Source organism: Anguilla anguilla, chromosome 4, assembly GCF_013347855.1.
Source record: "Anguilla anguilla isolate fAngAng1 chromosome 4, fAngAng1.pri, whole genome shotgun sequence".
Taxonomy (NCBI): Eukaryota; Metazoa; Chordata; class Actinopteri; order Anguilliformes; family Anguillidae; genus Anguilla; species Anguilla anguilla.
Window position 1 is genome coordinate 67,526,944 of NC_049204.1, and position 25,007 is coordinate 67,551,950.

At 50.1% G+C, this 25,007-nt stretch overlaps 4 protein-coding genes across 5 annotated transcripts in view; 1 reads left to right on the forward strand and 3 right to left on the reverse strand.

Annotated features, from left to right (window-relative positions):
* The window catches only part of LOC118225964 (tripartite motif-containing protein 16-like), an 890,716-nt gene that overhangs the window by 819,434 nt on the left and 46,275 nt on the right, over nt 1-25,007 (reverse strand). The gene's annotated exons all lie outside the window — the stretch shown is intronic.
* Nucleotides 172-3,806, reverse strand: ociad2 (OCIA domain containing 2). Its single transcript, XM_035415288.1, has 7 exons — nt 3,720-3,806; nt 3,453-3,537; nt 2,261-2,314; nt 2,039-2,086; nt 1,550-1,694; nt 980-1,052; nt 172-326 (listed from the first exon to the last, which is right to left on the reverse strand). Exons 1-6 carry the CDS (start codon nt 3,771-3,773, stop codon nt 983-985), a joined length of 456 nt encoding a protein of 151 aa, XP_035271179.1. The 5' UTR covers nt 3,774-3,806; the 3' UTR covers nt 172-326; nt 980-982.
* On the forward strand, nt 6,502-16,874 carry dcun1d4 (DCN1, defective in cullin neddylation 1, domain containing 4 (S. cerevisiae)). 2 transcript variants are annotated; one of them, XM_035415260.1, is made up of 12 exons: nt 6,566-6,622; nt 7,829-8,106; nt 9,095-9,165; nt 9,695-9,734; nt 10,400-10,499; nt 10,967-11,055; nt 11,715-11,785; nt 12,954-13,045; nt 13,358-13,466; nt 14,517-14,621; nt 14,973-15,075; nt 15,381-16,874. In XM_035415260.1, exons 2-12 carry the CDS (start codon nt 8,016-8,018, stop codon nt 15,440-15,442), a joined length of 933 nt encoding a protein of 310 aa, XP_035271151.1. In that variant the 5' UTR covers nt 6,566-6,622; nt 7,829-8,015; the 3' UTR covers nt 15,443-16,874. The 2 variants fall into 2 exon arrangements, with proteins under 2 accessions (XP_035271152.1, XP_035271151.1); XM_035415261.1 differs by lacking the exon at nt 7,829-8,106 and having other exon boundaries at nt 6,502-6,622.
* Nucleotides 18,143-24,954, reverse strand: LOC118225140. The gene is made up of 7 exons (XM_035413195.1): nt 24,929-24,954; nt 24,645-24,778; nt 23,588-23,977; nt 22,324-22,493; nt 21,416-21,749; nt 18,267-20,717; nt 18,143-18,147 (listed from the first exon to the last, which is right to left on the reverse strand). Exons 1-7 carry the CDS (start codon nt 24,937-24,939, stop codon nt 18,143-18,145), a joined length of 3,495 nt encoding a protein of 1,164 aa, XP_035269086.1. The 5' UTR covers nt 24,940-24,954.

The following is a 25,007-nucleotide window of genomic DNA, read 5'->3' on the forward strand; positions in this document are numbered from 1 at the left end:
CCAGACCGTGGGTCACAGCTCAGACTCAACACCAGTCTGGCCAATCAGAAGCACTAATTACCATGTTAATTACCATGGAAAAGAAAACCAGGGTGGGATTTGGATTCGAGGCCCAGATGTGAGTATCTTTGAACTGAGTCATCCACAGGCAAAAAACAAGTTTTAATGAAGTGATAAAACATAAGTATATTTATTTATGTGAAATGTGGTACACATTTGAAGTTTATAAAGAAAACACAAGCACAGTGATTCCTCTATGGTGCTGTATCGGTGAACTTCCAGGTTATATTGCTGCACTTCCAGGTCAGAGGTGAATCCAAAGTATGCTGGGAAACGCATGTGAAAAGAAAAAGAGCAAAGGCCAGACAATGTGTATAACCCCTGACCTCCTTTCATTTACACACTTAGACCTATATGTGCTGCTATACCACTCTCCACATTAACAGAGAGAGAGAAAGAGTGTGGGGGGTTTAGTGTGAGAGAGAGAGTGTGTGTGGGGGGGTAAGTGTGAGAGAGAGAGAGTGTGTGTGGGGGGGTTAGTGTGAGAGAGAGAGAGAGTGTGTGGGGAGGTTAGTGTGAGAGAGAGAGAGTGTGTGTGGGGGGGTAAGTGTGAGAGAGAGAGAGTGTGTGGGGGGGTTAGTGTGAGAGAGAGAGAGTGTGTGGGGAGGTTAGTGAGAGAGAGAGAGAGTGTGTGTGGGGAGGTTAGTGTGAGAGAGAGTGTTAATGTGAGAGAGGGTATATGTGTGTGTGGGGGGGTAAGTGTGAGAGAGAGAGTGTGTGTGGGGGGGTAAGTGTGAGAGAGAGAGTGTGTGTGGGGAGGTTAGTGTGAGAGAGAGAGTGTGTGTGGGGAGGTTAGTGTGAGAGAGAGAGAGTGTGTGGGGAGGTTAGTGTGAGAGAGAGAGAGTGTGTGGGGAGGTTAGTGTGAGAGAGAGAGTGTGTGTGGGGAAGTTAGTGTGAGAGAGAATATGTGCACACTTACCTATTAAGCTGTAGTCTCTGGTGGAGCAGATTGCTTGTTTTTTTCACACTCTGTACACACGTGATCACAGTGTCTAACAAACAGAAAAGCTGCATTTAAGAACAAACTAAAACCACAACACCCAGCTGCAGTTAATAACAAACTAAAACTACAACACCCAGCTGCATTTAAGAACAAATTAAAACTACAACACCCAGCTGCAGTTAATAACAAACTAAAACTACAACACCCAGCTGCATTTAAGAACAAATTAAAACTACAACACCCAGCTGCAGTTAATTAAGAACAAACTAAAACCACAACACCCAGCTGCACTTAAGAAAAAACTAAAATGCTACATATGGATCACTTTAGATGTTCAGAGTAACAAATGACATTATTTTTGGCACAGAAATACTGAAATTGTCCTATTTAAAATATGAAAGATTAATCACAGTAAACCCAGATATACGCAGTGGGAAAGTACTTTCCCATTTATAAATAAAGCTTGTACAGGTTACTGTGGTAAACATTGGCAAGTAAAGGCCTGATTGGTCAGCTGTGTGACTGATGGGCTAAGGGCCCGCCCACCTCAGGTCCTTTGGGTCAAAGCCAGGCCCCCAGAACCTCGGTCCAAATCCTGGCCTGCCTGGCTCGAACCCGAGTCTGTGGAATTTGTCTCTGCACGTTGGCACATAAGAGGCCTTTCCCAGAACGTAACCAAGGATACCAGCCGCTGAGGAGTCAGAGGTCAGGGGTCACGGGGGTGATGCTATGCTCTTAGATTGTGTGTGCATGCAAATGTGAGTGCAACTGCCTGTATGTGTGTGCGTACGTGTGTGTGTTTGTGTGTGTGTGCGTGCGCATGTGTGTGCGTACATGTGCATGTGTGTGCTTGTGCGTGTGTGAGCATATGTGTGTGTGTTTGTGCGTGTGTGGGCATGTGTGTGTGTTTGTGTGTGAGTGTGCGTGTTTGTGTGTGTTTGTGTGTGTGTGGGCATGTGTGTGTGTGTGAGTGTGTGCATGTGTGTGTTTGTGTGTGTATCTTCAGGGAGGCTTGGAAGGTAGTGCCAGGGTTACCTGCCAGTTTTGGGAAGGGGCCGAACCTCTTAGAGGGGAGCAGAACTCCTGGAGGAGGGTAGAAGAGAGGGCCAGGTACAGGTGATCAGTACAGAGCAGGGGGGCAGGTACAGGTGATCAGTATAGAGCAGTGGGGCAGGTACAGGTGATCAGTACAGAGCAGGGGGGCAGGTATCCTGGGTCAGTGCTTATAACCACCACTGATCCTTGGTCAGTGCTTACCTTTGTAGATGAGAGCTCCAGTGGTGGCCAGGCTGCCCAGGGAGAGAGGCAGAGCTGAGGGACAGACAGACAGTCAGTCAGACAGACAGACAGGCAGGTAGGCAGTCAGGCAGGCAGACAGACAAATAGGCAGCCGGACAGACAAGCAGACAGCCAGACAGACAGACAGGCAGGCAGACAGACAGACAGACAAGCAGACAGACAGGCAGACAGACAGACAGGCAGGCAGGCAGGCAGGCAGGCAGACAGACAGGCAGGCAGGCAGGCAGACAGGCAGGCAGGCAGGCAGACAGGCAGACAGGCAGACAGACAGGCAGGCAGACAGGCAGACAGACAGACAGACAGACAGGCAGACAGACAAGCAGACAGTGCCCGTGCGAGTGTGTGCATGTGCGAGTGTATGTTCATATTTTCCTTTTTTTGTTTGTATGAATCACATGTTATTCTATGTATTTTTTGATAGAATGACTTGTTCAATTGCTTTGCATTCTATTTTTGTTAAAAACTGAATAGCAAAAAAAAAAGGGTTATCATGTCCTTAAAGATGATGCACCTCGATCGATTTCCAGGGTCAGTCAAGGACCTTGGAGACCAAGGACAAATAAAATAAGCGACTGGAATGCACCCATGTTGACAACGCGTGATTCCAGACGTCAGTTTCACATATTTTTGACCCATCTGGTCTTCCGTACTAGGAAAGGAGGCAAGGAAAGGAAGAAAGAGGTAAACAAGGAGGGGCTGGAACAAACCGCCCAAACGACTCGGGAAGCTTAAACAGCCTGCCGAACAAGGAAAACCCAAACTAATGCTTCTGATGAAAAATGGAGAACAGCTGTGTGTGTGTGTGTGTGTGTGTGTGAGGACGAGATAGAGAGAATGTATACTATGAATTCCTTGCTCCCGCTGTCCACATATCTTTCTCCCTCTCTCTCCCTCTTCTGTCTGTCCCTCATTCCCTCCCTTTCCCTCACTCTCTCGCTCCCTTTCCCTTACACTCTCACTCCCTTTCCCTCACGCTCTCTCACTCCCTTTCTCTCTCTCTCAGCCCCTTTCCCTCTCCTTCACTTTCCCTCTCTCCCCCCTCCCCTCCCGTCCCTCTCCCCCCCCCTCTCTCTCCCTCCCCCTCCCCCTCCCCCCCTCTCTCTATCTCTCTATCTCAGGTGAACAGAGGTGAAGGTGTGGCTGTGCTCACCTCTGTACCAGAAGCTCTCCTCTTGGCACTCTCTGAGTATTTGTCTCACGTCTTCCCTGTGGACATGTCTGTCACCCAGAGGACACTGGAAAAAGAGGCCAGTCGTTAGACCCTGCTCCTGCTGCTCCTGCTCCTCCTCCTCCAGCTGCTCCTGCTGCTTCTGCTCCTCCTCCAGCTGCTCCTACTCCTCCTCCTGCTGCTTCTCCTCCTCCTCCTCCTCCTCCAGGTGCTCCTCCTGGCTGCTGTGGAGGTATGCTGCTCTCTCACCTTGCTCTCTGCTGCCCTGCTCGCCCCAGTTTTCTCTGGTGCCTCGAAGCTCATGGCTGTTCCTGCTGCTGCTTCGCCAAACCAGCTCTGCCAGAACAAAGACCAACGGCAGGCAGGAGAAGGCTCAGCCCCTCCCTCCCTCCCTCAGCCCCTCCCCCTCTCACTCTCACTCCACCCCTCCCTCACTCCCTCAGCCCCTCCCCCTCTCACTCTCACTCCACCCCTCCCTCACTCACTCTTCTTTTCCCTGTGAGGGAACGAAAGTGGTGAAATCCAAACAAGAAAAAAATGGAACCGTAACAAAAGATTGTTGGGCAAAATCCCTGAGTCACTCTAAGAATTTACACACATGCCCCACCTGTTTGCGTTTCTGCTGCAAGGACACGCCTATACCCCCCCCCCCCCCCCCCCCCCCGCCCCCCGTAATTAAGGACAAAGTTCATTGCTCTGTACCCTGGTCTCTTTCATGGACGCGTGCAGCATTTTTTACACCCCTTTCAGTGCGCTTGAACAACTGCATTCATCAGCAAACACACCGAAACAATGAAGGACACCTGTAACTTCTTCCTTATTTCTTAACATCAGTGAAGCAGATTAATTTTAATGGAATTTAGCTGTTTTAATTTAGAAAGACTTCTGCTTCAAAGATGAACGCTGTCTTCATAATAATAATAATAATAATAATAATAATAATAATAATAATAATAAATCTGTAGTTCTGGTTATGAAAAATGCAATAACTTCAGAAACTTGAAACAGCACAATACAGCTCTGGCGCCATCTGTTGGAGAATTGTTTCATGAGAGCAGCAGTTCCCAAATGTCTTAAACTTTTCGGATCCAGGGACCTAGGCACCCACGACCCCCATCATAAGTTAAGAAGGCTTATTGAAAAAGTTTTCATATTTTGACATATTATCCCAAGTCTAGAAATAGTCATTGCATGTCAAGCCTGGCCAGGGACCCCCTGCAGTACCTCCAGGAACCCCCAGGGGTCCACAGACACCCTGTTGAAAACCATGGTCTTAAACAATGTATTTAGAGAATGATACTCGGTTCTTATTGGCATTAGTGACTTGGGGAACTGAAGTGAGAAGGGCGTGGTGTGAGAGGAGGGTTTGATAGCTGCCTACCCTTTAGCTCGTGTTCTAACTTCATCAGATCAATCACACACCTGAGCTGACATTTTACCCACTGAGGACTGCTCCTGTTTCCCGATAAGAACGCTTTACCTGCGGTCTAATCTACAAGTGAGCCACTGATGGCATATAGAGCCAGTGTTTGGTATATAGAGGTAGTGCTGGTATATAGAGCCAGTGTTGGTAATATAGGGCCAGTGTTGGTAATATAGGGCCAGTGTTGGTATATAGAGCCATGGCTGGTATTTAGAGCCTGTGTTGTTATATAAGTGTTGGTATATAGAGCTAGTGTTGGAGCTAGTAGTTATGCCATATTTATTTATAAGTTTTATTTTATAGTGGTTCATCTTATTTGTTACATCCGCCAAAATGCAGTGCTCTGTTCCCTACACCTGCTGTCCTCTGTCCTGGAGGGTTTGGATTGTAATGCCACGTCTCACTGAACGTTCCTGAATTGTTGTTGAATTGTCCTGATTGTAGAATTCAGTTTTTGAAGTGATGTCACGTCTGTCTGAAAAAATTGTCTTGTAAAACTACTTTGGAGAGAACGTAAAACTCTCTAATAAAAGAACGTCCCGTGCACACACAGACATGTAGGCTACTCACACACACAAAAAGACAAACGCACAATTGTACCGCATGCGTAGCGGATGGAATGGGTGCATTCAGTGTCTGTCACAGCCTAGTCGTCACACACCAGCACGGGACTCAGATAGACTGTCAGATAGAAAGTCTACCGAGGGTACCGCGCGCATTGTGCACTCCTTACCGTGTTTTCAGTTGGACGTACATGGATTCAGACCGGATGTTGGACCGAGCCTAACCCTTCCCCCCACAACCAAGTGAAGGCTCTTTTGAATTATAATGAAGGCCTTGGTTTCATGCAACCGAGGCAATCGGTGTATCCAAGTGCCGAGTTAAGACCCAGCGATTGTAAAATAGATTTAGATTTAAAAAAAGAATTGAGTAGATTGAGTAGTAAAAAAATACATTTAAAAAAACTTTAACTCGAGGACACGCGCATGTATGCATGTAAAACATATGCCTGTTATTCTCTGCAAGTGACGAGAATTGCTATAAAATGCAATTAGCAAACAAAGGTACATATGGAATAATGACTGTTACCACCAGGAACTTACGATGCCTGACGCGCAACCAGGGTTAAATTGCTTTACACAGGAACTACAGGCGCGAGCAGTTTCCAATCTACTGTGGAAGCCGCAGACGGCCAACGTTTTAACTTGAGACAAAAACAACTGACTCTCATGTAGCAGCGCTCACGCCCTATAGTAAACAACTTGTCATCAAGGCCAATAGCCTCACTCTGCATTGGTAATGTATGTGACGGAAGGCCTTTTTCACCATTGAGAAAACATAGCGGGGCGGGGCTCAGGCTATGTTTAGTCCAATGAAGTTCCGTCGTGGGTTGGTTTTCATTTTGCACGAGGAATCTCTCATAATTGATATATATGGTAAGTTCAGTAACCAATGAACGACGTCGGTGGGTTGGCCTTTGCGGCAACTTTGACCTGTCACGTTCGTTGGTGGGCGGGTCCAACTTCTTTGTCTCCGCTAAGAATGGATGACACGCAGCTCGACATATCGCAAGGCGAGAAAGGCGTGGTTATGATGCATGTTGTCCACCTAAATCATTTGTAGGCGTGTGTATCGTTGACGTGTCCCGCCCACTGGCCGGTCTGCAGATTTGCAGAGAAACGATTCAGAGTCAGTGCTCTGGTTAAAAAAATGCACTCTGATGCGGCAAGTAAGTGATTGTGTCTTCGGGTATGATTTTGCCTGTAATATTGTGTACTTTTGCTTAATGTAAATATGCAATGGGTCTATCTTTTGTAATGCATTTTGCGCTGTAGAGACCTTTACTTTGCGAAACATGCATTATTCTAGATCTAACTAGCTAGCTTGCCAGCTACATACAAATCAGAAAATCAATTTGCTCGCTACTGTCTTTGTACTAGTAGCTATCCGTGTTGCCTTTTGGGGATACACTGACGAAATAAATGCAGAACGAACGAATACTGACAGGCGTTCACTTTTGTTCGTTTTGTGAACGGAGTACTAACAGCAACATTATGTAAGATTCAGTTAAATTGTAGCTGGCTAGCAAAGATAGCTTGTTGGATATAGCTTTATTTTCCGTAAGAGAAAAAGGCGTTTTTGTCATTAACAGACATGATGATAATGTACATACTATACAACATATAGAAGCCAAACATTAGTGGTATTTCACAATATAAATGGGTCAGGTTTCGAGAAAACTGCGGACAATTGCACAGGATGAAAATTGTGACGCAGTTTTGTAAAATATGTGTATTTTTTTCTCTGCGAACGTGGTGCATGTCCTAGCGCGTCACTTGCATTGGAAAGGGAAGCAATGGTCGTAGCTGTCTTAAAAGCCACAGTTTAAATTTTACGTCCTAAGATTTCTGCAACAATCTAAATTGCATTCGTCAGTCGGGGCGAGTATCAGGAGAGGGGTGCAGAATATGTTTTTGTTTTAATCATGGGAAGTGAAGTTCACTGTAATGTACGCTGATGGAAAGAATGGGCAGGCGTCAGTGTGTGGACTACAACCCCCAGATTCCTCCCCACTCTCTTGATACTTTGTAAAGTCGGTGCAACTGAACTTATCCGTGTGTACTGTTATAGCCGAGGTGTGTAGCTAGCTGGCGTACTGGCCTGACCACTGCTTATAACCTTGTACATTCCGAGTCTTCGCAGTTTCTCTGCACCTTGTACAATATTAGTGACGAAATGCCAGATTTGGTTCAGTGTGAAATACAGGGTTATTTCTGCCATTCTCCGAGTTGTATTAAAATAGGGTGCAAACAGTTGTTCGACTTGATCAGGTGAAATGTGTGACGATAATAATTCTCATAAAATATTCATTCGGGAGAAATTTTTAAGTTACTAAGGTGATTTTAGTCACTGGCTATTCCATGTCTGTTCACAGTCGCCAAATGTGCTAGTGGTCCACTCCCTACCATCCCAAATACACAAGCGGGTGTGATATAGAACAGCCGACGGCGTAGACGCAACAGCGCGACGCGGTGGTGCAGGGCCCCCGCGAGCGAGCGCGCGCGCGCGCGCAGACACACAGCTGGCTTAAACGTGTCCCCACAGCCTCTGCGGGCGAGCTAATGAGCGTTAAGCGGGGTCGTGTGCGGGATATCCCTACTGAGCGTCCTGTAATCCTTCCACTGGCACTTCCACCGGCATGCGAAAACTTGGGTAGGTGCTAGTAATGATCTTATGCAACACACACACACAACGTATACTGGGTGTCTTTTAATGTTAAATCACTGTGTTATTGGAAGTACTTGTGTAAAGGTTGAATGCTGTGTAACTATCACAATATTAACGTCTATTTCATATAAGATTTTATACATACATTTATACACATAAGACTTTATTTCCCCAGATTTGGAAAATGCTCAAACGCATCTTCACTTCCTGTCTTGCCGATACCCTCCATTATCCGGGGAAAGCCGCGATCTTGCAGCACCATGTAAACGCCCCCTCCCCCCCCTTTCCCGAGCCGCTGTTAAATCTGAGTTACTTTCATTAATTGCTGCCTAGGAATGGGAGGCCAAAGGTGTCCTGCGACCCACCTGCCAACCAGATCCCTTCCTCCCAGAGAATCTACAGCCAGTTATGCCTGCGGATTACATTACATTCCTGTAGGGGGTGCTCTCATCCACAGCCACTCACCGTGTAGGCGAGCATCAGTACTTGGGCTTGATTGTGTGGGCCGGCCTGGCTGACGGTCTCGGTGCTGTCAGGCCTGTCCAGCGCGGTCGCGTTCGATACCCGACCCCAGGGCATGTCGCTGTGGCACACCCCAGCAGTCCTGTTTTAGATTTTTTTTTTTTTAATTGAGTTTTTTTTGCATTCTGTGAGCAGAGCCACTGCGTTCTGTGAGCAGAGGTGGGTGGCAGTGTAGTATAATTGGTAAGGAGCTGGTCTTGTAACCTAAAGGTCATAGGTTCGATTCCCAGGGAGGACACTGCCATTGTATCCTTGAACAAGGAACTTAATCAGCAGTGGTTCAGTATATATCCATATGTATAAATGGATGCAGAGTAAAAGTAGCGTAAGTTGCTCTAGATAAGAGCGTCTGCTAAATGCCTGTTAAGATGGGTGTTGTGTGAGGACTCCCTGCTTTGGAGAAAGAGAGATGCTAAAAAAGGCATTCTTTTTTGTTTTTGTGTCTTTATAGATTTTCAGCTGAACTCCCACCTGTCTACTCTGGCCAGCATTCACAAGATCTACCACACGCTCAACAAGCTGGTAACTAATGCGGGACTAGCATGGGCCTAACCTGGGCCTAACCTGGGCTAATATGTGTCTAACGCAGGCTTATCTACACCAGTCAATCTTATACTTGGGTTTGGAGCACCGGCATGTATGCTGGGTATTGTTTTGCTCATCTGTGATTGGTGGAGCAATGAGTGGGGCCCAATCACAGACCTCTTTCACTGGCACTGGTTCTGCTTAGATTTGAAGCCAATAAAAAACTGGTATTGACAGTTACAGTTTAGCACCTTAGCATGTTAGCACATTCGCGCCTGCCTTTAGCCAGAGCAGTGCACTGAGGGGAAATTCACATGGGAGAGGAGACAGGAGTGTGGAGTGGGTGAAATTATACTCACCTGAGTGACATCATCAAGGTGTGTGTCTCAACACCTCGGAGATAAAGGGAGAGTTATTTTATTTTATTTTTTTATTTTTTACAGATTGTAAAAATGTCTTGCATAACATGTTCTTGAGGAGCAAGTGATCTCCCAACCCCTCTCTCTCTCTCTCTCTCTCTCTATAGAACCTGACAGAAGACATTGGGCAGGACTCTCATCCAACAGGTAGGACCCACCTTATTCTGTGTAAAAAGTGTGTAAGAGCACTGGTGAGTGTGTAAAGGTGATACTTATTGTAATTTGTATTATCGTCCTAATGTTGTAGCTTGTTGTTCCTCCTAGTTTGACTTAGCATAGGTTAGGTCAGAATAATGTTCACTGTGTGAACTAGACTGTGTTCTTGGCTATGAATAACTGTACAAAATGTGTATTGTACCTTATCAAACATGTGTTTTGCAGTTGTTCCAATGACCTTGATATGCAATTTTTGATAAAAACATCTGCTAAATAAATGTAATGTAATGATGAGTGTGTAACGGGAGGCAGTGAGTGTGTAACGGGTGTGTAACGGGTGTGTAACGGGCACTGGCGGGTGTGTAACGGGAGTGTAATGGGCGCTGGCGGGTGTGTAACGGGAGTGTAACGGGCACTGGTGGGAGTGTAACGGGTGCTGGCGGGAGTGTAACGGGAGTGTAACGGGAGTGTAACGGGTGCTGGCGGGAGTGTAACGGGTGTGTAACGGGCGCTGGTGGGAGTGTAACGGGTGTGTAACGGGAGTGTAACGGGCGCTGGCAGGAGTGTAACGGGAGTGTAACACGCGCTGGTGGGAGTGTAACGGGTGTGTAACGGGCGCTGGCGGGAGTGTAACGGGCGCTGTGGTTTGTGTGCAGGCTCCCTGCACTCCTGCAGCTCCAGGGCCATGCCCCCCAGGAAAAAGAGGAGACCCACCGCTGGGGACGACCTCTCTGCCAAGAAGAGCCGCCCGGACAGGTAGCACCAGTCACCTGACCGGCTGCTGTCACCTGTCCCGCAGTCACCTGACCTGTAGTCACCTGACCTGCTGCTGTCACCTGTCCTGCAGTCACCTGACCCTGCTGCAGTCACCTGACCTGTAGTCACATGACCCTGCTGCAGTCACCTGACTTGCAGTCACATGACCCTGCTGCTGTCACCTGACCCACAGTCACATGACCCTGCCGCAGTCACCTGACTCGCAGTCACATGACCCTGCTGCTGTCACATGACCCTGCTGCAGTCACCTGACCCACAGTCACCTGACCCTGCTGCAGTCACCTGACTCGCAGTCACATGTCCCTGCTGCTGTCACCTGACCCTGCTGCAGTCACCTGACCCACAGTCACATGACCCTCAATATTCTTGGCTGTGTGCCTGTAGTGAGTGTATGCAGTGCTGCTGTGTCATGACTCCAGTGTGTAAAACACTTTTCTCACCCTCAGTATGTTCAGAAAACACGACGCCTCGCGGATCAAGAATGAAGACGCGTTCTCCAGCAAACGATGCCTGGAGTGGTTTTATGAATATGCAGGTGAGGTTCTCTGACAAGTGTCTGATCTGCACTCAGCTGAGATTAGGAAGGAAATGGACTGAAGAGAGCACAAGTTAGAGACAAGTAACGGGATTGGGAAATGATGCAAGGCCTTTAATGTGGGTGTGATCTGTGAAGTGGGCGGGGTATTCAATGTGGGTGGAGTCTGTAAGGTGGGCGGGGTATGTAATGTGGGTGGAGTCTGTAAAGTGGAGAGAGTATGTAATGTGGGTGGAGTCAATAAGGTGGGTGGGGTATACAGTGTGGGTGGAGTAAATAAGGTGGGTGGGGTATGCAGTGTGGGTGGAGTCTATAAGGTGGGTGGGGTATGCGATGTGGGTGGAGTCTGTAAGGTGGGTGGGGTATGCAATGTGGGTGGAGTCTGTAAGGTGGACAAGATATGTAATGTGGGTGGAGTTTGTAAGGTGGACAAGGTATGTAATGTGGGTGGAGTCAATAAGGTGGGTGGGGTATGCAGTGTGGGTGGAGTAAATAAGGTGGGTGGGGTATGCAGTGTAGGTGGAGTCTGTAAGGTGGGTGGGGTATGCAATGTGGGTGGAGTCTGTAAGGTGGGTGGGGTATGCAATGTGGGTGGAGTCTGTAAGGTGGGTGGGGTATGCAATGTGGGTGGAGTCTGTAACAGTGAGTTTTCGCTGCAGGATGTGATGATGTCGTTGGGCCGGAGGGTATGGAGAAGTTCTGTGAGGACATTGGAGTGGAGCCTGAGAATGTGAGACACACACACACACACAGTCACACACACACACACACACACACACGCACACGTGCACACACACGCACACTCACGCACACCTACACAAGCGCTTGGACACAGTCTATCACTCTGCCCTCAGATTTATCACTGGCGATAGTTATGGTACCCACCACTGTGTCCTCTATGCCAAGGTGAGTCTGTCTTCTCTGGCAGAGAGGCGTGATAAACACTGGTTTTTGTTTATCTTTAAGGCCATTGTCAGAATGCTTCCACCTTATATTACAAGGTTGTTAGAGTGGCGCTCTGGACCCTATCGAACCCGATCAAATGGCTTGCTTATGCTTAAGGTCCCTCGGGCTCGGTCAGAAATTGGGAAGTCAGCATTCCATTCTAGTGCCCCATCCTCCTGGAATGAGCTTCAACAATTGCTGAAAATCAGCTCTCTACCAACTTATGGGCAGTTTAGATCGCTCGTTTTGAACATTCCTGTCTCTGATTGTATCTGTTTTTGATCTTATCTGTGCTTGATTTTATTTATTTTATTTTTTTATTATATTTTACTTTATTCTAGTTATTTTATTATATGGTAAATGGTAAATGGACTGCATTTATATAGCGCTTTTATCCAAAGCGCTTTACAATTGATGCCTCTCATTCGCCAGAGCAGTTAGGGGTTAGGAGTTAGGTGTCTTGCTCAAGGACACTTCGACATGCCCAGGGCGGGGTTTGATCCGGCAACCCTCCGACTGCCAGACAATCGGTCTTACCTCCTGAGCTATGTCGCCCCCATGTTGGTTATATACCATGTTGGTTACTGTTGCTATATTCTGTGATTTTTTATTATACTTATTATGTCTTAACTGTGTTTGTAATCTCGGCTACATTGAAAATGAGGGCCTGGCCCTCAATTGTACCTCCGAGAATTTAAAGGTTCTGACTGACAAGTACACACATACACACACTCACACTCACACACGCACACCTACAAACACGTCCACAAACACACACACACATACCCACCCACACACACATACGCACACATGCCAACACACTCAGTGATGATGTGGTGTTGTGCGATTGGGTGCAGGTGATGATGTGGTGTTGTGTGATTGGCTGCAGGTGATGATGTGGTGCTGTGTGATTGGCTGCAGGTGATGATGTGGTGCTGTGTGATTGGCTGCAGGTGGTCATGCTGGTTTTGGCGTGGAAGCTGGAGGCGCAGTGTATGGGCTACTTCACCCTGCAGGAGTGGCTCAAAGGAATGGGAGCCTTGCAGTAAGCCTCCCGCCGTCTCCATAGTGATGGGTGTCCCGCCCCCCTCAGATCAAACACTGCTCTTGTTAAATACTCTGTGCTAGTTTACGTTGAAAAGCATCAACATTGCATACTTGAAAATGTGGTACCGGTAGAAAGGGAAGATTAATTGCTCTATGGATGTAAAGTATGGATGTACTGGCTGTAGGACGTAAAGTTTGGGACCCATGCTCTGTGCTGGTGCAGCCCTCGTTTTGATCCCCTGCGAGGGCTGCCCTGCTCCCTGGTGGTGAGCTGCGGAATGACAGGTTCCTCAACCGGCTTTGTCCGCAGGTGTGACTCCACAGAGAAACTGCGTAACAGTCTGGATTACCTGAGGTCCATGCTCAACGACTCCACCAACTTCAAGCTCATCTACAGATACGCTTTTGACTTTGCACGGGTCAGTGTGTGCGTTACCACGGCAACTGCTGTGGCGCATTCATCATCTGAGCCCTGAGGTCTGAACCACAACACCACTGCTGCTCTGACCACTAATCCACACTGCTGCTCTGACCACTGCTCCTCACTCCTGCTCTGACCACTGCTCCACACTGCTGCTCTGACCACTGCTCCGATCACTGCTGCTCTGACCACTGCTCTGATCACTGCTCCACACTGCTGCTCTGACCACTGCTCCACACTGCTGCTCTGACCACTGCTCCTCACTCCTGCTCTGACCACTGCTCCGATCACTGCTCCTCACTGCTGCTCTGACCACTGCTCTGACCACTGCTCCACACTGCTGCTCTGACCACTGCTCCACACTGCTGCTCTGACCACTGCTCCACACTGTTACTCTAACCACTGCCCCACACTGTTGCTCTGACCACTGCTCCACACTGCTGCTCTGACCACTGCTCCACACTGTTACTCTAACCACTGCCCCACACTGTTGCTCTGACCACTGCTCCACACTGCTGTTCTGATCACTGCTCCACACTGCTGCTCTGACCACTGCTCCACACTGCTGCTCTGACCACTGCTCCACACTGTTGCTCTGATCACTGCTCCACACTGCTACTCTGATCACTGCTCCACACTGCTGCTCTGACCACTGCTCCACACTGCTGCTCTGACCACTGCTCCACACTGTTGCTCTGATCACTGCTCCACACTGCTGCTCTGATCACTGCTCCACACTGCTGCTCTGACCACTGCTCCACACTCCACGCTAACCCAGAAAACTGTAGTTAGATAGGTACTTAGTTAGCTAGCTATGTACAAAAAATGTTCCTGATGTGCACCAACTGAATCCGGATTGTATAAAGTTGTGATTGGAAATGTTACTGTTGTGTTAATGTTATTCATTTACAAAAGTTTTACATTTTTTAAAGGATTGTTGTGAAACAATTTTGTACTGTATTCAGTATATAAATATTAGTGAACTTTCCTTTTGTGAATATGCTTCATATTGAATAATATGAATGTATTGAAACATCTGAACCTGCAGGAGAAGGACCAAAGGAGCTTAGACCTTAACACTGCCAAGTGCATGCTGGGATTGCTGCTGGGGAAGAGCTGGCCGCTGTTTCCTGTGTTTAACCAGTTCCTGGAGGTACAGCCCCACCCCACACACCTGAGCCCCACACACACACGTGCGCACACACACACATACCCACCCACACACACACACACACACACACATACCCACCCACGCACACACACACACACACACATACCCACGCACACACACATACACATACCCACACGCATGCACACACACATACATATACCCACACAGGCATGCACACACACACACACACACACACACAAACCCCCTCACCCACACACACCCACTCACACACACACACACCCTCAGCACTAAATGGATAATAATAATGTCAGGCGCACTGTATGTGGAGGGTTTCACATGTAAATGTTTTTGTCTTGTTGTCTTGCTGTGCAGCAGTCCAAATATAAAGTGATAAACAAAGACCAGTGGTGTAATGTGCTGGAGTTCAGCAGAACCATTAACCTGGACCTTAGTAACTACGACGAAGACGGAGCATGTGAGTACTACACACACACACTCACACTCACGCGCGCACACACACGTGCACCCATGAGCGTACACACATGCAAGTATGCACACAGACATACACACACTAACACATGCGCACACCCTCATGCATGCACGCACACATGTACACACATGCATCAGTAACGTGTGTGTATATTTATATGTTTGTTTGTGTGTGTACATATCTCATCTGAACAGGAAGGAGCTCTGTCTGTCTGTCTGTCTGTCTGTCCTGTTCTTTATATCTCTAACGCTGTCTGTCTGTCTGTCTGTCTGGGCTGCTCTTGTCCGTAGGGCCAGTTCTGTTGGATGAGTTTGTGGAGTGGTACAAAAGCAGGCCGATCTCTCAGCACTGAACCTCAGCAGCATCGGCCTGGCAGGATCCCGCTCATCGGACAGGACTGGCGCTTTTTCCCGCCAAACTGCCCACGTTTCAGGAAAGGGGTGGTGCGGGGAGGGGCGGGACAGTCACTCCCCACTGGTCTCTGTGTCAGCTGATGTACAGATTAGTGGAACCCCCCCAGCCCCACCCCTTCCCGAAGTAAAGAATTCTCCCCCCTGGTGCATTGTGGGTAAGCACAGCTCTGGGCCATCAGTGGCCCTCCACACTGTGATGTGCGTTTTATAAATGAGTCACTTCCTGTTACATTTTTTTTATTTTATTTGAGGGAGGAATGGCGATGCTTTGGTTGCCACGGCCACGGCCTTTAGAAGTTTTGTGTTTTGAACCTCGCTGAGTGTGTTCTCCCCCCAGTGTTTCAAAGTCTTCAGTGTTTTCTTGAAACTCACACTTAACCTTCTGTTTTTGTTCGAGGAGACAAATGTGATAAACCTCTTAATAATGGCGGCTGTTCAGACTGATTGAGGCAGTGAAATGGCCACGGGGGTTGTGGGTAAAGGGAACTCTTCAATCTGAACTTCATTACTATTGCAGTAGTGATCCACCAGCACCAGACTATAACCAGACCCTCAGCCGACCCTCAGCCGGGTTCGTACTACGGCTGCATCTTCCTCTGTGGTTCACTCACAATATCACTGCTTACTTTGTTAATCATTCCGTGCTGCCCTCTGCTGGAACAGGATGGTATTGACGCATGTCTAAAGCCAAAGTGCTCCATCACACAAAACCCGCCAACTTCAACTTCACCTGGAACCCGACAACCTCACAGAGAATCTCCATGAACAGCTTTTACAGGTGTACATGTTCTTAACATACAATTAGAATACTGGTGTGTGTGTGTGTGTGTCTGTGTGCGTATGCGCGTGCGTGTGTGTGAGCTGCTCTGAAATTTTTATCAAGAGCTTTTCTCCAGTTGGCTGTGTCATTGAGAACTGCTTTCTGATTGGTTGTCCTTAGGAGCTGCTCTTAAAGGGGATGGAGTGTCAGTGTTGTACAGGAAATTGTATCTTTTTTTAATATAATCATTTTCTGTCTTATTGCTTTGAAAATGAAATGTGAAAGAAAAATGTTCAGTTCATAACTCTGTTCATGTTCTGATGTTTATGAGCTGGTTATTGGGGGAGAACACAGTCGCCTGCCCCGCCCCCCCCCCCACCCCTTTGATGGGCATGAGGGTTGCTCTTACTCCCCTCTGTCATGCTGCTGGCCAAACCCACCCACTTTTCAGCAAGTAAATACTTCATAACCAATCACATTTCTCGGTGGCCTGCAGGCCCCCCCCATGGGTGGCAGGTGTTAATGTGTGAGCTGCTCGTCCGGGCGGGGCTCCAGAGACCCTGTCGCCGGGTGGGCGGGGCTCCAGCGACCCTGTCGCCGGGTGGGCGGGGCTCCAGCGACCCTGTCGCCGGGTGGGCGGGGCTCCAGCGACCCTGTCGCCGGGTGGGCGGGGCTCCAGCGACAGTGTCGCCGGGTGGGCGGGGCTCCAGCGACCCTGTCGCGGGGTGGGCGGGGCTCCAGCGACCCTGTCGCCGGGTGGGCGGGGCTCCAGCGACCCTGTCGCCGGGTGGGCGGGGCTCCAGCGACCCTGTCGCCGGGTGGGCGGAGCTCCAGCGACCCTGTCGCCGGGTGGGCGGAGCTCCAGTCACCCCCGTGTGCTTCTGCACCAGATGTGCAGGACTGAGAGTGATCCAGTGTTGACTGTATATGGCTGTATATATGTATGGATGTTTGTATCTGTATTTGTTTCTGTAATGGATCTCTGGCGATATAAATGAGTTTATTAACTATGCCTGCTGTCTGACTGGTCTGTGTTACTGAAGAATTCTGGGATACGGCCCAGCGCAGAGAACCTGCAGGTGAGTGTGAGTGTGTGTGTGTGTGTGTGTGTGAGACTGTGAGTGCAATTGTGTGTGCAAGTGCATGTGTATGTGCATGTGTGCGAGTGCATGTGTGTGCGTGTGCATGTGAGTGTGATTTAAAGATAATATGAACTGTGTAATAGGTTATAGATAAGAGATTACAACTGGATACTGTAGTGTGGTCTTTATTGATAATTCTGCAACTGTGATGATCAACAATCAAGTATGTTTTGTGTTATTCACATTCTGGCACAAATCGCTTATTAAAGTTTATTTACAGCCAAAACTCGTTATAACACCTTATTACTCAGAGTTTGTGAAAGAGGAGGAGTGTGTGAGAGAGATGGAGGGAGGGAGGGAGGGAGGGAGGAGTATTGGAGCAGCTGTGTGGGGAGGTGATCATTGATGTTCCGATAACTAACGATCTGAGGCCCAGCACTGCTCAGGCCGAGGGGTGGATTTGCGCAGGTGAGGAGTTGAGCAGGTGAGGAGTTGAGCAGGTGAGGAGTTGCGCAGGTGAGGAGTTGCGCAGGTGAGGAGTTGTGCAGGTGTGGAGTTGTGCAGGTGTGGAGTTGCGCAGGTGTGGAGTTGCGCAGGTGAGGAGTTGCGCAGGTGAGGAGTTGCGCAGGTGAGGAGTTGCGCAGGTGAGGAGTTGCGCAGGTGTGGAGTTGCACAGGTGAGGACTTGTGGAGGTGTCTGAGGAAAAGCAGCCTTTAATCCCAAAGAAGATTTTCATTATTTGATTGACAGCAGGTCTGAGGGGTTGGTGGGGGCATGGGTGTCAGGCTTCGCTGCCCTTATCCTGGCAGGACCCAAACAGGAAGCAGGAAGTTGGGTCAGAGGTCACATGACCTTCCTCGCCCCCTCCCTCGGTCCCCTCTTCAGCCTCTCTGAGAGGAAACCGTCCTGACGGGCTGTGACCTGCTGCCATGGTGACTGTTTGCACGGTGACGCTGCCGAATGGGAGGTGGGTGGAGCCTGGCAGGGGCGGGGCCTGTGAGGGAGGGGCGAATGCGTCCATCGCTCTCTTCTTCTGGAAGAACAGCCCGCCTCTCCTCCAGTCCTGCTTCAGGTTCCCCTGTGAGGGTGCGCTCAGCTGACCCTCCACTGGCATAGGCCAATCCCCCTGGGGGGGGTCTGGGGCAGTGGGTGTTTCCTCTTGCTGGGAGGGGTCTGGTGCAGTGGGCGAGTCCTCTTGCTGGGAGGGGTCTGGTGCAGTGGGCGTGTCCTCTTGCTGGGGGGGGTGTGGGGGAGTGGGCGTGTCCTCTTGCTGGGGGGGGTGTGGGGGAGTGAGTGTGTCCTCTTGCTGGGGTGGGTGTGGGGGAGTGGGCGTGTCCTCTTGCTGGGAGGGGTCTGGGGCAGTGGGTGTTTCCTCTTGCTGGGGAGGGTCTGGTGCAGTGGGCGTGTCCTCTTGCTGGGGGGGGTGTGGGGGAGTGGGCGTGTCCTCTTGCTGGCGGGGGTCTGGTGCAGTGGGCGTGTCCTCTTGCTGGGGGGGTTGTGGGGGAGTGGGCGTGTCCTCTTGCTGGGGTGGGGGTGGGTGTGGGGGAGTGGGCGTGTCCTCTTGCTGGGGTGGGGGTGGGGGTGGGGGCGGGGGCATCGTGTGCCAGTTGAAGCTTCGCCTGGGTTTTATGGGATAGGGCAGGTCAGCAGGGGTGGGATGCTGGGGGGGGAGCAGGTCAGTTCCCCCAAACCTCTCGTCCTGGCCAGCAGGGTCCTGAGCCAACCCCAAACTGGGCCATGGCTCCGGGTCGAGTTCTGGTACCTCTGGGCTGAGGCCACACCCCTCTGTGTCCTCTGTCACAAGGGGCCACGCCCCTGGGGACTCAAACCTGGTCTCATCTGCGTCTTCGCCCACGTAAGGTCCCATGTTCACATCCGCTTGGCTCGCCTCATGGATTACCCATGGTGCATCTGCTGTCCCGCCTCCTGTAAGCTGGGGGGCGTCCGCCAGCTCTCCAGACTCCGGGTTCTCGGGGTCCAGCCATGCTCTGTCAGGGTGCAGTGCTGAGTTTTCGGGGTGCAGTGCTGAGTTTTCGGGGTGCAGTGCTGTGTATTCGGGGTGCAGCAGGGATTCTGGGGGTTCCTTGCTCTCTTTGCTGGAGTTGAGTCCTGGTGGGAGGTCCTTCTCCTGCCCCCCCCACAGCAGAGTAGGATCATGGGAGTCATGCTGTCCTGCTGCTGATTGGTCGAAGGGGGACCAGGGCTCCTCCTTCAGGCTGAAGCTCCCCCTGGTGGCGGTTTCAGGCAGCGAGTCAGTGAACTCAAAGCTCTCTCCACTGTCATTCCACAACTCCGGGTCCAAGTCTGGCGGGAAGCTGTCTGTGGGTGGGGCCTGTACAGAATAGGGGCGTGGCTCCCAGGGGGAATCTGTCCAGTTGGGGGCTGAGAATGGGTCCTCCCCAGGGGGCCTGGTATCATTGGACCAGCCTGCCACAAACTCCTCTCTAGAGATGGGGCATGGATCAGCAGAGGAGAGGGCATAGTCATGGCCAAAGGTAGGGCCAAGGTCACGGTCAGGGTCACAGTCAGGTTCAAGGTCAGGGCCAAGGTCACTGTTGGACTGTTCAGATCCGGGGGTGCTGTATTGCTCTATTCCCAGGTCCTGGGGGTCTGGGATGGGTTCGAACTCCACAGTGCGGCTAAAGTGGGAGGGCTGTTCCTCTGAGGAAGAATTTGATTGGTCCCCACCAGTGCTGCCATCATGAGCTCCTCCCCCCCAGGGGCTTAGCCCCTCCCCCTGGGGGCGTGGCTGTCCTCGCCTCTGGACCGGCTGTGGGGCGGGGCCCCTTGTGGAGGGTATGTTCTCGTAAACGGCCCCAGGGTGGCCTTCCTTCTCTGTGGCAGAGTCCCTCTCCCTGCTGCCCAATCGGGTTTGTGACGCACCTGATTCGGGGAGAATGGTGATGTAATACGGCATGCTGGTCTCCCCAAGCCCCTCCCTCCCCACCTCGCCCTCCTGCTCAGACTCCTCCTCCTCAGAGAAGCCTCGGTTGTCAGAGGGCGTGGCTGTGGGCGTGTCGGTGGGGCGTCTCCAGGCACATATCTTCCCCCACAGGATGTCCAGGAGGGGGCGTGTCAGAGCGCCCAGGACGAAGGCTGCGATGAAGGTGAGGAAGACTGACAGACAGACGGCCAGAGCGAGATCAGAGTGAGTCCTGTCCCCGCCCCTCAGAGCAGGCCCCGCCCCCCCACGTGCACTGGCCCGCACGCGCACGGTGAACATGCTGGTCGGCTCCTGATTCGGACCCGAGACGCACACGTACAGACCCTGGTCCTGCTCTCCGATACCCTGGATCAGCAGGCCCCCGCGGTGCTGGGCACTGGCCTGTCTGACAGAGCCGTTGGGCGTCCACCAAAATGCCCGACTCAAATCTGCAACACAGGCACACTTTTCCTTAGAGCTGTGCTCTGGGCCTGCCGTCACATTATCAGCACACTGTTACTCACGTTTCACCACAAGGTGTCTGAGTAGATCGTTTCATTTGACCTTACCCTGATCCCAGTGAATCGTTTAATTTGGCCTTACCCTGATCTGAGTGAATCGTTTAATTTGGCCTTACCCTGATCCCAGTGAATCGTTTCATTTGACCTTACCCTGATCCCAGTGAATCGTTTAATTTGGCCTTACCCTGATCTGAGTGAATTGTTTAATTTGGCCTTGCCCTGATCTGAGTGAATCGTTTAATTTGGCCTTACCCTGATGTCAGTGAATCGTTTAATTTGGCCTTACCCTGGTCTGAGTGAATTGTTTAATTTGGCCTTACCCTGATCTGAGTGAATTGTTTAATTTGGCCTTACCCTGATCCCAGTGAATCGTTTCATTTGACCTTACCCTGATCCCAGTGAATCGTTTAATTTGGCCTTACCCTGATCTGAGTGAATCGTTTAATTTGGCCTTACCCTGATCTGAGTGAATTGTTTAATTTGGCCTTACCCTGATCTGAGTGAATCGTTTAATTTGGCCTTACCCTGATGTCAGTGAATCGTTTCATTTGGCCTTACCCTGGTCTGAGTGAATTGTTTAATTTGGCCTTACCCTGATCTGAGTGAATCGTTTAATTTGGCCTTACCCTGATCTGAGACCCAACATGGCAGTAGAATCTCTGCCCCCGGGTGCACAGTCACTTCCTGGTGAGGCCCCGCCCCTTCTGCAGGTGTGTTGCAAGTGAGGTCTGCCTGGTCCAGGTGCAGGAGGTCTCTCCCTGCCACCCCAGGTGGCTCCGCACACACCACCTGCCAGGGGAGGCCTTCCCCGGCCACGCCCATCCACCTGCTGAGGGCTCGCAGCCTGCAGTCACACCTCCAGGGGTTGCCGCTCACTTCCACCTGTGTGCGGAGGCTGTGCAGGGACAGGTACGCCGGCACGGGGAAAGTGCCGAGAGTGTTAAAGCTCAGGTCCAGGACCTGCAAGCACATGCACGCACAGTTACAGGTGTGTTGTAGCTGGTGTAAGTATGCTGTAGCAGGTGCAGGTGTGTTGTAGCGGGTGCAGGTGTGTTGTAGCAGGTGTAAGTATGCTGTAGCAGGTGCAGGTGTGTTGTAGCGGGTGTAGGTGTGTTGTAGCAGGTGCAGGTATGTTGTAGCAGGTGCAGGTGTGTTGTAGCGGGTGTAGGTGTGTTGTAGCAGGTGCAGGTGTGTTGTAGTAGCAGGTGCAGGTGTGTTGTAGCAGGTGCAGGTGTGTTGTAGCGGGTGCAGGTGTGTTGTAGCGGGCGCAGGTGTGTTGTAGCGGGTGCAAGTGTGTTGTAGCAGGTGTGTTGTAGCAGGTGTAGGCGTGTTGTAGCGGGTGCAGGTGTGTTGTAGCGGGTGCAGGTGTGTTGTAGCAGGTGCAGGTATGTTGTAGCAGGTGCAGGTGTGTTGTAGCAGGTGCAGGTGTGTTGTAGCGGGTGCAGGTGTGTTGTAGCAGGTGCAGGTGTGTTGCAGCAGGTGCAGGTGTGTTGTAGCGGGTGCAGGTGTGTTGCAGCAGGTGCAGGTGTGGTACCCTGAGCTCCCGCAGCTCTTTGAAGGCCAGCGGTGCGAGGGTGGAGATGAGATTGTGCTGCAGGTGGAGCTCCCTCAGGTGAGCACATCCTCGCAGGTCCTGAGCCTGCAGGGTGGAGATCCGGTTGTGGGGAAGATGGAGAGTGTGCAGAGCAGCAGCCCCACACAAACCTGAGAGAGAGAGGGGGAGAGAGGGAGGGAGGGACCGAGAGAGAGGGGGGGAGGGAGGGAGAGAGAGAGAGAGACAGAGAGGGAGGGAGACAGACAGAGAGAGAGGGAGGGAGAAAGAGAGAGATAGAGAGGGGGGAGAGGGGGAGAGAGAGAGAGAGATGCCTATGATTGGCTGAAGGGGTTTATCTCTAGTGTTCGCAATAACACGGATCAAAGTCCCAGTCGTAGAAAGTCATTCATCTGCATGTCTCGTGACACACCTCAAACACCCCCCCCCCCCCACACACACAGGCAAAATACAGTTTACTATCACATACACTACACCTCAAACACCCCCCCCCACACACAGGCAAAATACAGTTTACTATCATATACACTACATTTCCAAAAGTATGTTTCCACCCCTTCTAATTAGTGGTTTCGACTATTTCAGCCACACCAGGTGCGTAAAATCAAGCACACAGCCACATGCCATCTCCACTGACAAACATTGGCAGGAGAATGGGTCGTACTGAAGAGCTCAATGACTTTCAACGTGCTAGTGTGTAGTGTATAGTGTATATAGTGTAATTTTAGTGTAGTATAGTGCAGTGTGTAGTGTATATCATGTAGTGTATATTGTATAATGTTTACTGTAGCATAGTGCAGTGTGTAGTGTAGAGTATATTGTGTAACGTTTAGTGTAGTATAGTGCAGTGTGTAGTGTATAGTGTGTAACGTTTAGTGTAGTATAGTGCAGTGTGTAGTGTATATTGTGTAATGTTTACTGTAGTATAGTGCAGTGTGTAGTGTATAGTATATATTGTGTAATGTTTAGCGTGTATATAGTGCAGTGTGTAGTGTATAGTATATATTGTGTAATGTTTAGCATAGTATAGTGCAGTGTGTAGTGTATATTGTGGAGTGTATATTGTGTAATGTTTAATGTAGCATAGTGCAGTGTGTGGTGTATATTGTATAGTGTATATTGTGTAATGTTTACCGTATTATAGTGCAGTGTGTAGTGTATACAGTGTAGTATGATGTACATAGTGTAATGTGTAGTGCAGTGTGTAGTGTATAGTGTATACAGTGTATAGTGAATATAAACTCACCCTCGGGAATGTGCTGTAGCTGGTTACTCTCTGCAGACAGGAGCTCCAGTGTGGGGGCCCAGGTGTCACACAGCCCCTCTTCCCTGGGCGGAGTCTTGCAGACGGACAGGTGTCTGAGCTGGTTGTGCCCCAGGTGGAGGTGTGTGAGGTGGGGCAGGGGAGTCGCGTAGGGGTGGAGGGGAAGGGAGGAGAGGGCATTTTGGGACAGGTCCAGGATGGTGACTGAGACAGGGAGGTGCAGGGGGGGCAGGGTAGGGCCCACTGAGGAGCAGTTTATAAGTGACCCCCCCTGACACAAACAGGGTGATGGGCAGGAGGGGGAGCAAAGCGCCCCCCAGAGGAAAATCAGGATCACTGCAGCGCACACCTTCCAGTGAGAGAGCCCCATCACTGCGTGTAAAAGCAGAGTAGCTGATGGACAACACACACCTTACTACACATATACACATGCTTTACTACTCACATACACACACATACTGTACACATGCTTTACTACTCACATACACACACATACTGTACACATGCTTTACTACACACTTGAACATATTTTACCACACACATATACATGCATACACGTTTTTATGATACATTCGTAAACAGATATACTACACATATACACTTTATAAGCACACTTAACTGCACACACACTTTACTACTCCCAAACAATACCACAGATACCCACATTACATCTTACTATCACTCTACTGATCACACACTTGCATGAATACACACACACACGCACACACACACCACACACACACAAACACACACCTGCATGAATACACACACACACAAACACACACGCACAGAAACACACATACACACACACGCACACACATACACACACAAACACACACACGCACACAAACACACATACACACACGCGCATACACAAACGCACACACACACACACACACACGCACACATACACACACACTATTATACGCTTTTACATTCACAACAGACATGTACAGACATCAAAATTTATTTTGCTGCACACAACTACAAATACTGCAACACACACCCACACAAGGGGTCTTTTTGAAGGTAAACTCACCTGTGAGCGCTGACTGCTGCTCTGGTCTCATACCTCCTCTGGGGACAAGACCCACGGCTACCCACAATGCTGTTTGCCTGCGCCCTCTGAAAGTCTGGTCAAAGTCTCTGGAAGACCGTCCCAGCAGCCAAGTTCTGCCAGCCAATCACATGCCTGAGTTAATATCTTACCTGCTCCAGCACTGCACTGCTCTGCTCTCCTTACTCACACTCACCTGTACCTGACATGTAAGCATTACCTGTAGGGTTTATTACCTGTATTATTACCTGTGTCTTATGACTCACCCTGGAATCATCTCCAGGTGCCTTTGAGCTGGAGGCAGAACTGTTTAATACAGGTGACAGGTGACAGGTGACAGACTGC

What these genes read in the sequence shown, in the direction of transcription:
- dcun1d4 (XM_035415260.1), top strand. Translation starts at nt 8,016, where the DNA reads ATGAGCGTTAAGCGGGGTCGTGTGCGGGATATCCCTACTGAGCGTCCT. An exon ending in ACCACACGCTCAACAAGCTG is followed by an intron (nt 9,166 to 9,694) that starts GTAACTAATGCG and finishes CTCTCTCTATAG; the next exon opens with AACCTGACAGAAGACATTGG. An exon ending in GCAGGACTCTCATCCAACAG is followed by an intron (nt 9,735 to 10,399) that starts GTAGGACCCACC and finishes GTTTGTGTGCAG; the next exon opens with GCTCCCTGCACTCCTGCAGC.
- LOC118225140 (XM_035413195.1), bottom strand. An exon ending in GCAGCAGTCAGCGCTCACAG is followed by an intron (nt 23,978 to 24,644) that starts GTGAGTTTACCT and finishes TTTTACACGCAG; the next exon opens with TGATGGGGCTCTCTCACTGG. An exon ending in GCTACAGCACATTCCCGAGG is followed by an intron (nt 22,494 to 23,587) that starts GTGAGTTTATAT and finishes TCTCTCTCTCAG; the next exon opens with GTTTGTGTGGGGCTGCTGCT.
- ociad2 (XM_035415288.1), bottom strand. Translation starts at nt 3,773, where the DNA reads ATGAGCTTCGAGGCACCAGAGAAAACTGGGGCGAGCAGGGCAGCAGAG. An exon ending in GCAGGGCAGCAGAGAGCAAG is followed by an intron (nt 3,538 to 3,719) that starts GTGAGAGAGCAG and finishes CTCTTTTTCCAG; the next exon opens with TGTCCTCTGGGTGACAGACA. An exon ending in CCCCTTCCCAAAACTGGCAG is followed by an intron (nt 1,695 to 2,038) that starts GTAACCCTGGCA and finishes CTGACTCCTCAG; the next exon opens with CGGCTGGTATCCTTGGTTAC.